This window comes from Malaya genurostris, chromosome 2 (assembly GCF_030247185.1).
Source record: "Malaya genurostris strain Urasoe2022 chromosome 2, Malgen_1.1, whole genome shotgun sequence".
Classification (NCBI taxonomy): Eukaryota; Metazoa; Arthropoda; class Insecta; order Diptera; family Culicidae; genus Malaya; species Malaya genurostris.
The window spans coordinates 44,691,630-44,710,427 of record NC_080571.1 but is presented as its reverse complement, the minus strand read 5'-3'; the positions used below and the strand labels follow the sequence as shown (position 1 = coordinate 44,710,427).

At 39.7% G+C, this 18,798-nt stretch overlaps 1 protein-coding gene across 2 annotated transcripts; it reads right to left on the bottom strand.

Annotated features, from left to right (window-relative positions):
• Nucleotides 1-8: 8 nt before the first annotated feature.
• Nucleotides 9-17,230, bottom strand: LOC131426977 (protein AF-9). Of its 2 annotated transcripts, none has more exons than XM_058589814.1 (3): nucleotides 17,121-17,230; nucleotides 12,158-12,410; nucleotides 9-12,094 (listed from the first exon to the last, which is right to left on the bottom strand). In XM_058589814.1, the coding sequence occupies exons 2-3, from the start codon at nucleotides 12,336-12,338 to the stop codon at nucleotides 9,687-9,689; spliced, it is 2,589 nt and encodes an 862-aa protein (XP_058445797.1). In that variant the 5' UTR covers nucleotides 12,339-12,410; nucleotides 17,121-17,230; the 3' UTR covers nucleotides 9-9,686. The 2 variants fall into 2 exon arrangements, with proteins under 2 accessions (XP_058445797.1, XP_058445796.1); XM_058589813.1 differs by having other exon boundaries at nucleotides 17,024-17,221.
• Between the last annotated feature and the right edge of the window lie 1,568 nt (nucleotides 17,231-18,798).

Here is an 18,798-nt window from a genome sequence, read left to right as displayed (position 1 = left end):
GATGACAATTTTGGAAGGTTTTAGATCATTGATCAGATCGTTTGTATTTAAGACTTCATTTGTTCAGTTTTATTATTTTCCCGTTACTGCCTAGACGACTAAAATAATTTCTGACTAAACTGAGGGCAAAGTTCATTAAAATCGAACCAATTCTAGACCGATTGAAAACGCCAAGATACTTAAAATAATGCGCGACAAATGAGCTTTCTTATACAATGGTAGACTTAGCGTACTGTAAATACTTGGCCTTTCTTTCTTCCAGCAACTGAAACGCAACTTCTTACATGGCTATTGTGACATGCACACACACACGCGCTCACATTCGCTCCAGAATGTCCAAATTGTTTTGCATTCTTGTCTTCTCGAGAGTTATGTGCTTATAACAAATATCTTTTACTGTGTTAAATTAAATATATTCATATACCATATATAATACAGTAACCAACAAATGTACAAATATTGCATGACGCTGATTAGTATTTGCACAATCTTAGAAGTAGATGTAACGAAGACCGCTGATCTTTTTCCATCTTATTCCGTTCAATCTTTTCCGATTAGATCTGACCGACTGACTGACTAAAAAAGGGGCATACGGTTTGGGTATTTGTATCTCGCCAGGTTGCGATTGCTTCTATAATGTGTTAGGATGATCCAATAAACACTGTATTACAAAGATATTTTTAGTATGTACTATACATTCTATGATACCTTACCGCAGTGTGATGTAGGATGTGCTTAGAAATGTTATATTATCGAATACCAATATTTAACAAAGGACTATAAAAAGATTACGGTTTAGGGGTTGTTTCTGTTGGTTTTTAAGTTCAGCACTGATACACACTAAGTTTGAGAGATTTAACTAAATGCGAAGCCAATGTATTCCAATCGCCTACAAATGAGTATATTCTTATCAGACTTTGCCGAAACGTGTTTGTACAAATATGCAAATCAGTCCAGCGCCCCGGATTGTTGCTGTTTTGAACGATTCGCTTAGCAAACAACATCAGCTTATCAATTCGATCGAATGAAGTGAATTCTATTTTTTTGTTGTCCATATCCTCATGTGAAACCTAAATGTTTCATAGCAAAAAAATTCCAAAACCTACAACTTTTATGCCTGTTAAGACACCACACCTTCTGAATTATTCAAGGGTAGAAAGATTCTAGGAAGTTTGTATCATATCGTCACGCCAATCGTGTAATAATTAGTGAAGATGCACACACGGCTTCCACTATGCATACGAATTAGTTACCCATTCAATCCTACACGAACCAGTATTACTGCGAAATAGTAAGTTTCCTTGCCTCACGTAGATGTAGCATAATGAGAGAATGCTAGCGAACAGCGAAGACTTTAACAATTCTAACAATGATTAACAAATCATCTAAATTTACATGGTCTGATTTGGAAGAAACTTTGCATACGACTTCACTATAGAAAATTATCTGCTTTATATGGATTTCGACACAAGGCTTTTCGTTTATTTGACCTCGGCTTTAACGGTTCGCACATTCACGGATAAACTCAAGGCTTTCTTCCGAATAGGACGGATGAATGCACTTCCTCCGAAATCGTTGAAACTAAAAAAAACCGTTTCCTGCACAAAAAAAAATGGTGTCTAAGAAGAAGTTGTAGGAAATCAATTGTGAACTTTTTAAAAATACTGAAAAAAAAGTTGAACGCCTTTTCAACAATCAGCAACATAACAGTTTGTGCCAATCTCAGCCAATGCATGGCCCATCGATGAAAACAAATGGTAGTCGGAAGGATCAAAATCTGATGAATACGGCGGTTGGGGTAGCAGCTTCTATAGTCAACTGTTTTTCCTTTCATTTGTTATCTGTGGCGATTAGTATTAACAGCTTCAGCAGGTTTTAGAAGCTCTTTACACCTTTCTGAGTCTACCAAACACAGAGAATTGCCTTCTGTAATGAGTGTGGTTTAGGAGCCTGACGACGACAGCACATGAGACGCGCAAAAAAATCGACTGAGATTTTCGAAATTGAAAATTTTGTATTAATACAAAATGTCTTAGAAATGCATGAAAATGTTGAAATATGGTGTAATCTGAAAAAAAAAAAAACTGGGAAAAAACGACTTTAAGACTGAGAATTCGAAATCGCGTAACTTCGGGAATCCGTGTAGAAAAAATAACGCAAAATTGAATAATTTTTTTTCTATGCCGAATGTCTTAAAAATTTCATAAACATCAGGATCTGGTGTAATTTCAGACAAAAATTTGAAAAAAATCGGCAGGAACGTAGGAAAATTTTGAGATTTCCGAAATCGAAAAAAATTTTTTTGATGCCACACGTCTTAGAAATGCATGAAACGTCGAGATCTGGTGTAATCTAAGAAATGAAAAAAGAAAAAAACAGAAATTTTACTTAAAAAATTAGGGACAACAACAGATCTCAACGTTTCATGCATTTCTAAGACAAAACAAGAAAACCGGATAGCTTTTCAAATTCGCGTAACTTCGGAAATTCGTGTAATTTCGGAAATCCGCATAAAAAACGCGTTACTTCGGAAATTCGTGCACGCATAAAAAATCGCCTAAAAAGACCTCAGTGTGTTATATATCATTTATTCAGCCCGGCAGTATTCTGAATTTTTATTTTCGTTTGAGAAAGACTGATTTAGTGTTAGTATTGAAAAAAGACTGATTAGTTGAGCCTTCAAAAAGACTGACTAAATTTTAGCCTTAGAAAAGGCTGTTAGTGATTCATGTAGCCTTGGAAAACACTGAATCCTTGAATGAAATGCAATTCTAGGTAGAAAGAATTTTTTTTCCAGGGCCAAGAACTATTTGTGTGAGGAGGAACGACTGTTTAACATCGACTGACTTCATTAAATTTTGAGTCGAATCAATCGTTCTGTATGTAAATACGGCCAAATAATTTTCTGTTTTAATTAAAATTAGCTCGATTATGGAACTCAACTTTGAATCACGTCATAACGTTATTCACATTGTATTGCATTTTTTTGCAGATGATACACATTACTTTCTTAACTGAAGCTGGCAAATGATTGTTAAAAAAGAAGCTTTGCATTTTAGACTCTTCTCAGGCTCGTCGGCTGTCTGGAGCCGGGCTTTCATTCGATGCTCCGATTGTTGTCTAAAGGTGCCAGATGCCGAGATGTTGTAGATACCGGAATGGGCGTATCAAGTGACCATAAAATGCCGCACGATGTCCGTTTTCGACGCGGCGAAGTGTCGTTCTTGAACGCACACACTTTTGAACGAAGTTGCTTCACCGTTTTTACCATCACGGTTAGAAAACCCATGAAAAATCGGCAATTTTTGTCAATTTTTTTTTAAAATGCAAACGTTACAAGGCGAAACCAAAAAACCTTCTGCAGGATGAATCAGTCGAATTTCAATTCGTTATATTCACTCTCATTCTTGTTTACGCGATACGTTCGAAAGTATATCAAATTCGTATTCCCGTTTACGTTCGAATCATTCACACTTTTAAACATCGTACATGCATAGGAACAATGCCCATCCAACTTTAAACTATCAGTTCTGGTACAGCCTTAAGTTGTAATGAAAAATAATTGATATCATTTGTTATTTGACTTGTTTTTTCGCTGATTTTGTATCATCATGCTTGTGTACATTCCGTATCGACTATTCGACGAACACATACTTTCGAACGAATGCGAACATATCATTCTTGTTTTAACTCGAATGTGTACGAACGGAAAGTATTTTTATATGACTGCTATGCTTTCTAAATGTTTTATTTATAAATCAAATTTATCATTTTATTGCAAATAACCTTTACTTTCGAAAAGAAATTTGTTGGAAATCGGCTAGACTGTTTTCAATGTATTCGAACGGTTTATTCGCAACATCAAACTGACGAGTTCAAACCACGGCATTTCGTCTATTCGTCCGTAAACGAGAATGGGTTAATCACAAGCTTTGGAGTGATTTCAACATGGCTTAGCATGTATTTGAAGAAGTTAATATTTTTAATTTTAATATTTTCTTACATGCGATATTTTAATATTTTGTGACATGCGAGTCGCGTTCGAATTCTTTTGAGTAAAAACAAGAATGGTTTATTCGTATTCGTTCGAAAGTATCCGTTTCGTCGTATGATCGATACGGACGTAAACAAGAATGAGAGTGATTATATCGTTGACTGGACAGGGATCTCGTTCTCATAAATTGCTAGCGGAGCTGAAAGGGACATTCATTGCTCGTCATTTTCATCTGTTTTGAGTTAATGAAAAAATGATTTTTTAGTACTGTTCTAGATAATACTGATGGCATTGGTCTTAGAAAGGGTTACGGCAAGATGATATATTTTCGTGTCTGCTACACTGAGGTCTTTTTTTGCGTGGTTATTTATATGCGTTTTTTACGCGGTTGCTTTTTACGCGTATTTTTGAAAAGACGCGTTTTTTTTTTAACACGGATGTTCGAAGTTACGCGATTTTTTTGTTTTGTCTTGGAAATGCATGAAACGTCGAGGTTTGGTGTTATCCCGAAATTTGTTTTAAGTTTAAGTCTTAAAAAACAAAATTTTAGATTTCACCCGAACTCGACGTTCATGCTGAAGTTCATTACTAAGACATTTGGCATAAAAAAACATCGAACATATGACTCGATCTGGAAGGATTTATAGTGTCAGTAGGATCGTAGTACTAGCCATGCAATGATTCTGCACGTTAAGAATCGGCTGTGAAGTCTGTTGAAACAGAGAGGCCAAATTCCACAAAAAGAATGTAATGCCAAGACTTTTCAGAAAATCCGTCCAGTTATCTGGATTCGCTGATGATATTGACATTATAGCACGCAACTTTGTGCATGATGCTGAAGCCAGACGGATCCGACTTGACATCAATGTTTCAAAGACATAGTACATGAAAGGCAGGGGCTCGAGAGAAACCATCCTATCACGTGTACTGATTGGCGGAGATGAAATCGGAATGGTCGGCGTGCTCGTGTGCTGGTGACTGGTGATAAGTAGAGAAATTCCGAGACGCATCTTATCAAGAAATCGTGCTTAATTTGGCCTTCGCAGGACGCTTTTCAAAACTCGCCATTGTACGAAGTTAGCTATCTCCGAAACTCTGATTAGACCCGCTATTCTCTACGAGCACGAGTCCTGAACATGGAGGAGAGGCACTGGCTAGAGCGCTGCACTGAATGATTTCTAAGATTTGGGAGGAGGAGATTCTACCGCAGGAATGGATGGATGGAGTGGTATGTCCCGTCTACAAAAAGGGCGATAAGCTAGATTGTTGCAATTACCGCGCAATCACATTGCTCAACGCCGCCTACAAGGTACTCTCCCAAATCCTTTGTCATCGTCTATCACCAATAGCTAAGGAATTCGTAGGGCCGTACCAAGCTAGATTTACTGGAGCCCGCGCCACTGCGGATTACATATTCGCGATAAGACAAGTACTCCAGAAGAGTCGTGAATACAACGTACCCACGCATCCCCTATTCATTGACTTCAAAGCGGCGTACGACACAATCGATCGAGAACAGCTATGGCAGATCATGCACGAATACGGTTTCCCGGATAAACTGACGCGATTGGTCAAAGCAACGATGGATAGAGTGATGTACTACGTCCGAGCATCTGGGACGCTCTCGAGTCCCTTCGAATCTCGGAGAGGGCTACGTCAAGGTGATGGACTTTCTTGTATCTTGTTCAATATTGCCTTGGAAGATGTGATTCGAAGAGCGAAGATCGACACGAGTGGCACGATCTTCCGAAAGTCCGTACAATTTTTTGGCTTCGCTGACGATATTGATATTGTAACACATAACCTTGAGAAGATGATGGAAACCTACATCGGACTGAAAGCTGAAGCTAGGCGTATCGGACTGGCCATAAATGCGTCGAAAACAAAATCCACGAGAGGAAGAGGCTCTAGAGAAGAAACACTACGCCTCCCACCACGAATATTGATAGACGGGGACGATATCGAGGTGGTTGACGAGTTTGTGTATTTGGGCTCACTGGTAACCGCCGACAATGACACCAGCAGAGAAATACAGAGACGTATTTTGGCAGGGAATCGTGCGTACTTTGGACTCAGAAAAACCCTTCGATCGAGAAAAGTACGCCACCGCACGAAGTTGACCATCTAAAAAACGCTCATTAGACCGGTTGTTCTCTATGGTCACGAGACCTGGACTATGTTGGCAGAGGACCAACGCCCCGTTTTTTTCGAAAGAAGGGTACTGAGGACCATCTATGGCGGAGTGCAGATGGTAGACGGACCGTGGAGACGGCGTATGAATCACGAATTGCAACAGCTGCTAGGAGAACCACCCATCGTACTGACAGCTAAAATCGGACGTCTACGATGGGCTGGGCATGTCATAAGGATGTCGGACGACAGCCCAGTGAAAATGGTTCTTGAATCTAATCCGACTGGTACAAGAAGAAGAGGAGCGCAACGAGCAAGGTGGATCAATCAAGTGGAGGGTGATCTCAGAAGCGTCCGTGCCTTGAGTGGCTGGCGACGAGCAGCCATGGACCGAGTTATGTGGAGACGTATTCTTGATACAGCAAAGGACACCTCAGGCCTATAGCTGTTAGGTAAGGTAAGTAACGAGTCCTGAACAATGCTTGAGGACGTGCTCTGGATGTTTTCGATGCGGATGGAAGACGTACGTACGTGGAGAAGGCGAATGAACCATGAACAGAATCAGTTACTGCGCCTAACAGTTTTCTTGTGCAGCTGAATTATCTGCTCCTAGTCAGTGTTGGTGATTGCCGATAAGTTGACAGAAGCTGCTCGATTTTTATCTATATTGTATACAACATTTTCAATTCAGTAGAAGATGCTACAAGAACTTGTGTCTCTCAATGCATGAACCTTGAGAGAATTTTTCTGCATTTCTTCGCTCCAATTCATACTCTGAGTATTTAACGGCCCTTAAGAAAAAAATACAGTCTGATTATGATTGGTGCTGTGTGGAATTTACCAAGAGATGATTCGACTTGATAATTCTTATACTAGGTTGCAATATTTCAAAACCCTTGTGAGGAGCATTCACATACATTTTCATTGACACAACTTATACAAAGGTTATATGCACATAGTTAGAATAAGCGGCAATAGTAAAATGATTCTATCGCAATTATCCACAGCCCATACAGAATCGGATCGCGAGACGAGAATAAGCGACTGTTTGTTGCTTCAGAGAGAATCCTCACAGCAGCGTGCTAACTCGTGATGCTCAGACGGGTCATCGAGAGGAATTCACTCTCGCACAGGTGTCTATTCTATGTTAAATGAACCATGCCGATTTTTTGTTGCTGCGATGATATCCGTCTCTCTTTGATGGTACTGATTGAATCGTGTAACGAGTTGCTAGTGAGCGTTCTTTGATACGATAAAAGCCATCCTCGCTGCTAGTGATTACGTAGGGTAAATCCTCTATGTTTAGAGTATCTTTTTAGAACGGCTCTTTTGGTCATTTTCAAATTTCTCTCTTCAACGGTCTGCCGGTTCGATCGTTTCGGTACAAAGTTATCGATCACGGAGCTCGTTACACTACACGTCTGAACAGCAGCATTGACATCATCGTTTTCGAAAACTTCATCCCAGTCGATTTGCGCCAAGAGAAGTCGGACATGTTGGTTTAGTCGGCACTACTAAAATGCTAGCAGATGATGTCCGTTGTGGTGTAGGCGTTCTGTAAGCGATTTGAGTCAAGCACAATTAGTATTGGAGGATGGTGTCGAACAAAATTCACCAGAGGGAACGGCAAAGCGCTAATCTTTGGTGCAATATCGTCTCTATTTGAAAAGCAAAGATTTAACATCCGATTATTTCCATTAACGACAGGTTTCGAGCATGGTACTGTGTTTTAAAAGCCTTCCAATGTCCGCATGTTTGTATGTTTGATACAACTCGTGATTCATGCGTCTACGCCAATCTCCATTCTCTTTTTTAACGCCGAGTATTGATCGCAGGATTTTTCTCTCAAAGACACCGAGTACTCGAACATCTGTTTCCTTCAACGACCATGCCTCGTGGCCGTATTGGTAACAGATAGTATTTGTATTTGTATAGAGCAAGTTTTGTGCGTGTCTGGAGACTACGGGACTTTATCTGGTTCATTGTAGATGGGGCATATGAGACCAGCCAGCCAGTCCGAAGGCATTTCCTCTCCTTCCCAGATCATTTTAGAAGTTTAGCCGGGATCCCGTCCTTCCCAGCGGCCTTTCCATTTTTAAGCTGTCTAACCGCTCTTCGTATTTCGTCTAGCGTGGGTGGTTCCACAGCTTGTCCATCATCTTCAAACCTCATTCGGTTTGTCCTCTCTTCTACCGATTGTCCATTTAATAGCCGCGTGAAGTGCTCCTTCTACCTGTCCGCCACTGATGTGTGATCGGTCAACAGATTTCCGTCTCGAACAGTATGCCATTTCATGCTGGGAAAGTTTGTCTCCCATGACCTAAATTTCATTTACGGATAGTGCATGAGTGGAAGACATTTTTTGCTGCGACTGATAGAGAGAAAAATGGACCAGTTTCAAACGCACTTAAACCTGCTCGACGCAATTACCAGATGTGGCTTCGATTAGTTGCGCTTTCAAACGACGATTAACTGCAATGAGCATGCAAACTCTTTCTGCGAAATGACCCATTCAGAAAAGCCAGGTCTAAACAAGCACAAACAAGATATACTGGCGGCGCTGACCAAATCAAGTTGCGTTGTTATGGGTAATGTCAATCAAACTTGACACCACACAGACAAGAATTCTACGATTTCAAAAGCAGAGTGTCTGCACAAACTTTGTGATTAGTCACATTGGAAATAATGGAAGCTTCTATGATATAATGAACCAAACCAAAATTGACAAATCTGATATCTTTCCACGTTGTTTGCATTCGTGACCATTTGGTACAGTATTTGAAATTATCTTTTAAGTAATAAGAAAACAACAACATTCCGAGAAAATGACTACATATTGTTTTCGGCAACTCCAGTTGTGATAAGGACATAGATTTATGAACTTTACTACAATGCAAAATTTTTGATAGCGGAAACCAAACAAAAAAAATACAAAACATAAAACCAAGCGAATTTTTCTCTGTGCTGTGAGTATTGTACATCATTAGCCATACGCACATACTGTTGCTGCAACTTCCATTGCTGTTCCTTTCATCCAGCGTTTAAAGTAAATTTATTCTATCTTGTTCCAATTTTGTCCATGATCAGTACGTTACTTTTTACATATAATTATGTAGCCTAAACCTAGAGGAAACTGTATATACAAGTATACAATCGTAGATTTTACTGTTCCGGTCCGAGAACCAGTCCACCATAACACACCATACCTGATAATCAAATGTAATTTGTACGCTTTTGTATAAACTTTTCTGTTGTTGATCATAAAATTACACATGTATGCGAGCATTTTTTCTTGTTAGACTCGCGGATGCATTTTTCGATTCGAATCTGAAGCTTGCGCGAAGCTCTTAACCGAGGGGAAAATAAATAACACGACCAATAAAAGTATAATAAGTTAAAAATAGGTCAAGGCAAAATGAAGGAAATCTACGCCCGTGGGTGGGTGACCCGACAGAATTAAAACATACACTCGAGCGATCGAGAAGAACGAGGAAGGAACTTACAGCTGTTGGTTGTTGGTGCTGCAGTGCACAGGAAAAAAAATTTCGAGGGATTTTTACTGTCAGGATGAACAGGATGTCGCAAAGAATTCCTGCAACCGCTGTACCGTGTGGCGATCCAGGGCACACAGATCAAAGTCAAACGTAGCGCTCGTAATTTCGTAACACCCGGTGGCAGCGATCATCTCCACCACACGCTGCAACTCGTTGTTGTCCTGCAGGGTCATTATTTTGTGCTGAAGGTCCTTCAATTCCGACATGTAATCACCGGACAGATTGTTCATAGTGGCTGCACTGCTGGAACTGTTCGACTGGGGAAGTGAAGAGGGAGGCGGAAGAGCCGGCGAAGCCATCGGTGCCGAGGAGGTGTTATTGTTGTTGTAATAAGCAGAGGTTGTTCCGGTATCTTCTGGTGGTAGAATTTTGGAGTTGTTGTTGGGAAGCGGAGACGATTCATCACGTTTGTAATGGTCATCCCGTTTCGGTATTTTTACCGGAGGTTCCATCAACGTCGGAGGGGGTGTCGAGGGCGAAGGACTCCGGTGAGCAACTGATGACACGGCAGCTATCGCCGCTGATGCTTTCTTGCTGTCCTTATCCTTGTCAACATCAGCGTCCTTATTCCGTCGTTTTCGTTTTTTGCCTTCCTCTTTATTCTCTGTCGAAGCATTTTTCACTTTATCTTTCTTAGTTTTGTGATGTGTCTTTTCGGGTTTCTGCGGTTCCACCGGGGGCGGCGGTTCCGCTGTGTGCCTTTGCTCCGACTGCCTCGTAACACTAGAAGACGCACTGGAGGAAGCAGCCGATGGTGGTCTTGCGGCAAGCACCTCGGTTATACTGCTGTTCGAGTTTTCGGAATCTTTATCTGGATTTAACGAAGGTGGACTGTCGGCTTCCGAGTCGCTACTGTTACCGCCACGATGTTCCAGTAGTGCAGTCAGTGCTGCGCCTTTGGCGGGTACTGGCAGCGACTGGTTGTCTCTTTCCTGTGTGACTGATTTGGTGGGATCAATCAATTTAGCAGGTTTCACTGGTGATACGACTTCCGGTTCTTTACTGGCCGGTGCGGAAAATGTCGACTTATTGTTGTTTGAGGATTTTTCCTTGTCCTTTTTCTCCTTTTTGTCTTTACTACTGGAAGATCGATCCTTTTCCTTATCCTTGGATTTGTCCTTTTTCTTATGTTTGTGTTTTCGTTCTTCTTTTTCTTTTTCCTTTGTTTCTGACTTGTCCATTCTCTTCGGAACATCCGGTACCGTTGGCGGTACAGCAGTTGCCAACGCAGCGCTTTCCGCTGGTGCCTGCTTCAGTGGTTCCTCTGAGATTTTCTTCTCCTTCGAGTACATTTTAGATTCCAGTTTAGCAGCATCCAATTTGCTAGGTTTAATGAGATCAGATTTTGGTTTGTCCACAGCGACATCACTACCCTTCTGGTGTTCTTTTTCTTTTTTGACATCACGATCCTTTTTGTCGCTTCGTTCCTTCTCTTTGTCGTAGCTTCTTTTCTCTTTCTTCTCTTTCTTTTTCTCCTTTTCACTGTTGTGTTTGGTTGAGGATTTGTCTTCCGTCTTGGAAGAGCCACTGCCACTGGTGGCTGAGATTGCGCCAGCTGGCGGCGCCGCTGGTGAGGCATGCCGCTTCGAGGAAGGACTATTCGTCATTACCGAGGGAGTTGGTTGCAGGGCGGCCGAACTACTTCTCTTTGGACTACTGGGCCTTTTCGAGAACGCAGATGACGAACTGGAACTTTTGTCTTTCGTCTTATCCCGTTCCTTCGAATGGTTTTTATCTTTCTTTTCTTTGTTATGCTTTTCTTCGTTTGCAGATGACTTTTTTGATTCTTTCTCTTTGTTGGGACTAGTGTGCTTATGTTTGGAGGATTTGTCCTTCTCAGGTTTGTCTTTGTCCTTAACGGAGGAGCTTGAGCTAGATCGATCACTTTTCTGGTTTGCCTGTTGACTCTTGCTGCTCCCACCGACGGCAGCAGTTCCAGTATTTGGCGACGATTTGCTCGATGACGAGGATAAGCTTTGCTTTGGATCAGGCGAAACCTTATTGCTACCTTTGGTAATGGGAGGCCCGAACAGATTCGCGAATGTATTCTGTACTTTGGAATCGTCGCCTGGATTTTTCTTATACTTCTTATCCTGCGACGAGGTAGTCTTTTCACCACCACCACCACCACCACCGCTGTTGCTGTGACGGTTTTTGTAATCTGCCGAGCTGGACGACGAAGGCATCGTGTTGTTTAACAGCACTCCACCACCTTTAAGCAGTTTCCGTTTGAAATCGTCCGATGGGTTGGTTACGATGTACTCTTCCCGTTGAATTTTGTAAGACTGCAGATCGAGGTCGTATGTGTATACCTTCTTCTTGGGCTCATCGCCTTTATTTTTAAAGTATATTTCCACCGGCAGAACAAATCCAGCGTAGCCAGCCTCTTTCACTACGTACGGTGGTTCTTTGACCACTGGAATAAAAGAAACGGGGTAAAAAAAACAATGAACTAAATATTCACAATATCGTAGCATACCTCGTTTCGGTTTCGGGAAGGAATCATGCAAATTGAAGACTACTTTATCTACGAAATGACTGATGTCACAGTTTTCGTATCCTCTGACGAACAATTCCCAATCGTGAGTGTAGCCTTCCGGTGTAGCACGGCTCTTCAACGATGCCTCGTGGCCAATTTCGAAGAAAACTTTCACCGACATTATCGTCGATTGACTGTGGCGTGGAACTTTTACTTTAATCCTCAAATGTATTTGTTGTTATTTAGGGACACTCTGTAATAGTAAAAGTAACATTAATTACAAAAGCATTTCTATTTGTTAACATGTTCCCTTGGTGGGACGAAGAGTGTTCGAATGTTAAATATGCGAAAAAAATTGCTTGCAAGACTTATCTGGTGGAGGAATTTATCATAATTTAGAAAATCTAGATACAAAACCGTTTAAAAACCGCACACACTCAAATCAACTTTTGATCCGTTGGGTGATATTTTGCGAAACTATTTTTGCGTAGCCATAGTTTAATGTGTATCGTTTACACTCGGTAAGCTGATTTCATCAGAAGAACGTCTGATTGTTGACCCGAGGCGAAGATTCGGAAAAAAGGTCGTCAGGTCAATGAGAACCTTCACAAAAACGTAATTCGGTTCTTTAAACGGAAACCGAACGTCTTAGTGGGGATGTGACTAAAAAGTAACATGCGTAGAATACCAAGAGCCTCTGGACACAGAAGATGTCGAAGCTCGGCAAAAAGTTCTTAATTTGGCAAGTAATTTGTATTTGGAGAAAACGGAATACACGTTTCGTTAAGATAAGTACCATGCATGGCAAGATGTATTTGGAAAAAGCGACTCCAAAAGCTCCTCCCCACTGACGGCCGGACGATCTTCTGGACGGTGACATGCTAGTGTTGTGTAAAACGAATGATCTTGATGAACTTCCCACACACTCAGACACTGCGCATAATAGAACAATACTAGGCCATTATAAAGAAGCACATTCTAATAGAACCTAATGTGGTGAAGGATGTAGAAAAGAGGTTCCTCAAAGTGGTCGATATAGCCCCCTTGGGGTCGATATCCTTTTGCGGGGGTCGACGTAAGCGAAAAGTGACTATGGGGGTCGACGAGGTCACGAAATCGACCCATTTTTTAAAATAAGTTGTTATTTGAAATATTTACGTTAAAAAAGTTGTGTTTATTTGACCATCCGCAGAAATTGACAATAGTTTACATCAATATTAAGAAAGCAAGAAATTGAATTTTCAAAGGAATTTGTTAATGGGGGTCTGAGGCCTAAGTTAATTTTAGTAAAGGAGAGCATGGGAAAAAATGTCGATTCTAAGGCCGTGAAGAACCTTATGGCCAAGATTAACGCAATCGGATATAAAAACGAAATAATTCAAATGAATGAAGCCAACCTGAATAAGTCTTACTTTACTATAGAGCGTCTTTTCAAATTAGAACTTAATCGGGAATATTACCAGTTGTACTAAACGCAACAACATAATTTTTTCTCCACGCTATCAAAAATATGATCAGAAATTTATGATAAAATTTCAACAAAAAAGTGAGATAACCATGAACATCTAAAAAAAATTAGTTTTCTTAAACTGGAAACAATGAGGAAAACTTATCACGCTTGCTTACATTTCGCGTACCCGGACGACGGTTTTGGGGTAGTCAGTTCCGATGTTCAACTGTACTAGTACAAAAGATAAACCATGGTCGAAAATCGATAAACAGCAGCAACAACATACGTTATATAATGCCTCAAACGCCAGCAGTCGCCTTCAACAAAAAGTAGCAGGGAACAGAATTTTGGAATAAATTATAGAACCGAATTCAGAAACTTGATAATGGCCCACCTGAATTCTGAACTCCCAATCATGGATACTGGAACTTGTTTCTTGACTAGTTTTTGGAGTTGAATTTGGTTGTCCTTATTTTTAGAATCCAGAATTCTGATAGAGAAATTAAACTTTAGAGTTCTGTAACTAAAAAGTTTTTTTTTCGTGAGCTAGCAGATTTGAAATTTCAATAAAACAGATGCCAAATTTTTAATTGGACATTTTTTTATGTGGAACACATCTTCATTTTTTATATAGGGGTGCAAATCATGAACTCAAGGATAAATACACGTAGAAATGTGGTCAGGTTTTAAACACTTACTATTTTGTATCAATTATTAATATTATTTCATCATTTGATTGGAAATCACTCCGATTCTGTATTTCGTTCGAGTCGGATTGTTTCGATCGAATATGAAATTTTGCATTCTGTAGCCCGATCGAGTTCGAGTTTTCCATACAAAAGCATCACTCGATCGAATTGCAGAATACATTTTTTTTCCTTTCTCATTTTTAAAGAAATAAGGACCGCTCATTCATGCACTGCACAGTGAATGTTTGATTTAAACTTCAAACCTGAATTTTGTAGCTGACTTCTTAACCAGATTTCAATTTTTGTTTTCAGTTTCAGGATTTTAATCCTAAATTTAGTTATAGAAATCATTTTTATAATTCAGGTCCAGGATTCAGAACCCGTATGCTGCAACTAAATTCGGAATTTGGATCCGGGAATTGAATTCAGTTCCTTTATGCGGAGTTCAAGTTCAGAATTCAGTTCTAGAACTTCTGGAATCTGACAATGAGTTTAGTTTCATTCTCGATCTGGAACCAGAAGTTTGTACCTCAATTCTGTGCCAGTTCCATATTTTGAATTTATTTCTTTATTTCAGTTTCTAAATTCCACACCAGAATTTCAGTTCAGGCGTAGATAAATAAATGATGGCAACAAATATTCAAACATCGGATGAATTCCGAAAATCGGTTCTTTTTAAAACTATTAAAATATTCTCAAAGGATTATGCGAAGTTTCCCTCCACTGAATATTTAAATTCTCAAAAACTACTACAACATTTTTTGTTGTGTTTTTACTCTCATTTTTTCCATATTATTCAATTCTATGGTAGAACATATTTGTCGTCAATTAGTCGTACTTCAATATACACGTACCGTTACAATTCTGGAAGCGATACAGAACGATAATCAATAGTGTGAAAGAAGCATGTCATTTTTATTCGTATTCACGTCCTCTAGTTATGTCTGTGACATTACCTACCCGCCTTTTTTATTCCCTGACAATCGGGTGAAAACTTGAATCTTGAGTGTGCGGTTTTTAAACGGCACACAATTTAATCCGTACCAAGAAGTACAGCTATTCGAGGCATTTTATGGAGGATCTATTCAGAGAAATCTCAAAGAGCGCTCTTGGAACACAGTTAGACCAGAGGTCGAAAAAATAAAAATATACAATTAATCAAACATCAATGTTTTTAAAAAGCTACGAATATTTTCTTGTCCCAAACCTCTTAAGGAGCAAGACTCTTTGCAAACGTATGAGTAATGACAACAATGTGTGCGTAAAAACAAATTCCGGCGCAACTTTTCCTGAAATTATTGCGATGTAAAGATTTACGTACCTTCTATAAGTAAACCCGCTAAATAGAAACTTCGGTGCTAAATAAAAAGTTTAGCCAAGCTCCAGCCATCTCATATACGAAAGCCATTAGTTAAAAGTGAGTCGTTCGGTCATTATTGACTAAATGCCAATGTCCAATAGTCACGAATGATACAATTAATTTTGGTTATCTAACATCTAATGGATGAATAAACATGTAATAAGCAAAGTAATTGCTCCTCAACTATCACTGAATTGTAATAATGGGAACGATTATTTTCATCTTTATTTTCATTATTGGGGTTTGATTGAAAAATGTACCAACATAGAAAGTTGATGCGTTTTTTAAACATTTCCAGTTCATCTTTTGTATTGTTTTATTTGCGCCTACTGCTAGGAAACATTTCTAAGTATCGATCCAAATTGAAAATCCGGTAAGTCAAAGATAAATAAAAAGAAGTTGCAAATGAAATGCTTGGGCATCGACGACTTGAAGATGAAAAAAAAATGTAAATCTTTTCGAATACTTCCATCTTTCAAAGGGAGTCGTACTTCAACGAACACGGGTCTCTTCATTGCGAAAATTACATCAATTCATAACCCGTATTTTATACAAATTACCTATGCAATTTAAGTGCCTATTACAAATAAACACGCGTGACAGCAGGTCAGCCGTCTTGCAACAGAGAAGGTGCGTGTATAACCACCAACAACTGCATAAGAATAACGCCGTAGCTCATCAAACCAGTTGCGAATACTGTATAGAAAGATGTCTAACATAAATCGATAGAGCGTTTTTGTAGGAAAAGCAAAAGCAAGTGATCCTCTTTGCACGTATAGGATGTCATTATATCTTTATAAATACATAAATGGTATGTCACAGGAGGGAACGAAAACAAGTGGTTTATTTGTGTTAACTCTTGGCTTGCGACGTTCGGTAGCTACAGAAAAGCAAAAATGGGGCTAGGCTTTGTTTGCATTGGTTTTACAGTAGGTATCAGTAAATATGCTATAGCAAATTTTGTCTATAGTTTGTTTTTTTTATACATTAGAGCAATTACCACATACTAAATCGCTCTAACCGTTCTTTTTGTTGAACAATGACCCAAATCGCGTCATAACAAAAAAATTTACTAGAATTTTTGTCCTCCAGCAGAATATATCTAGCGAACCGTGTACACACGAATTATTTTCAACCGTACTGCAAACACTGAGCCCGCAAAAGAAAAACAAACACCATCGCACGAACACTGATGCTACTCTCTCACGTATACAGATAAAGTGCTTCCCGCGGTTGAGAAAAACGACCACTCTTTTGCCACCACCCTCTCGTAACTTCATCCGCACCCACAAGATACGGACGATCATCGAAGAAAAAAAAAGGTCCGACTTTCTTCAAGTGGCTAGTCACTCTTTACGTATATTTACCGTGCGCAATCGACGCTTTCCGATGTGAATTTCGTGAGATATCACTATTCGCTAGCCGTCGCGATATTTTCTAATCAAATCTAAACTGGTTTTTCACCTTTTCATTGAACGAATCTGGAACGATCCGCAGGTTCTACATTTTTCACTCACTGACACTCGCGCGATGAAGCGCTCGTACTTTTCCGTACACCGATATCGGTGAAGTTTCCCTGGCCGTGATGCCAGTAGAGCAGCAAGGTTGTTATACCAAACTATATATAGTAAAGGTGGGAAGATACACTGAAAATATTGCTCTCATAGACTCCAACAAGTTTTGAATTCTCTCGTTTTTATAAAAAAGGCTCATAAACCTGAATTATTCAATAACATGAAGTCTCTGTTGCGCACACGTTGACCATAAGCCATGATTTGAGTTGGAATAATTTCATAAACTGCAACGTGTCAAAATTTGGGCTCCGGGATTGATATGTTTGACTTTCATAGTTGAAGCCATCGAAAAATGAACTATAAAAGTACTCAAGAGAGATAACACTGAAAGAAGAGAATTTTATAGCATATAAGTGGGAATGGATATTAAAAGCCGAATACTCGGCACACGAAAAACTACACTCAAATAAAAATTCACGTTCGATTTAATTGAAAAATCACATTAAATGGTTTCAAATGTCAAATTGAATATTTTACGTGACGATAATGAATGTTATACGAACATCCCCTGAAATGAATAGAGCCATCACATAAGGTTAACGTGAATTGACCCCACGTCGAACAATCTACGTGAATTTCTGATGTGAAAAACTCGATTTTGAAAATGGCGAACAGTGGCCCTCACAGTGTAAATATTTGCGAGAAATGTTATTTAATTACAATTTTTTACTACATCGACCGGACCATTCCAGTATGAAAGTTTGCATGTATTCGGCTGGACCGATTGCCTGCGTGAGTTCGGAAGTGTGCCTGCTCCTGCCGAATGCTTCAAATAGGCCGTTGGTGCACCCACAGATAACAGATATACAGGCTCGAACAAAATTTTTCAAATTTTTCAAATTCCTGTGTAAATTTCAAATTTGCTATACGTTGGAAACACTACTGCCACCTACTTGACTGTTCGCCGCGATCTTTCAAAACGTTCCACTATGTTCCGGAACGATAACAAAATCCTCCTGGCTGTTATAGAAAGATTCCAACTACAACCATTTTTACACTTACCACACGATTTTCCTAAGTGTTAAAGACAACTCAATTTCCATAGCGCATAAATCACACGAGAATTCGATCGGAATAAAACAAAAAAAAAATTTTAATTTTAACCAACAGCAAAACAAAAATCTAACGTGAGTGAATGTTGCACCAAAAAACTGTGGCTCACGTGAAAGCGGCACCCAAATCGTGGTTGCACCTTGTGTTGATCGTGGTGACATCTGCAAGTGTTCGCCACGTGCTTGAGCAAATTTTACATACAGTTCATATGCGAGCCTGTATATCTGTTTTCTGTGGTGCACCGAAAAATGAATTGAAAATCGGTATGAAGCTAGAGACACTGGACCCATGTAATGCTACAACAACCTGCATCGGTTGTGTTGTGGAAGTTCTCGGATCTCGACTTCGGCTTCGGTTGGATGGCAGTGACAACAAAAACGATTTTTGGCTGTTTGTCGATTCCAGCTCCCACGACGTTATCACTTGCTTATTTTGTCGTGAATACGACTTACTTTACTATGGAGCGCCTTTTCAAAATTAGCCATATGGAAGAATGGGCAGAACTTAATCTTGAA

Excerpts from the sequence above, each read along its gene's own strand:
- LOC131426977 (XM_058589814.1), bottom strand. The coding sequence starts at position 12,338 with ATGTCGGTGAAAGTTTTCTTCGAAATTGGCCACGAGGCATCGTTGAAG. Across the intron at positions 12,095-12,157 it reads CTTCCCGAAACCGAAACGAG|TGGTCAAAGAACCACCGTAC; the intron begins GTATGCTACGAT and ends CTTTTATTCCAG.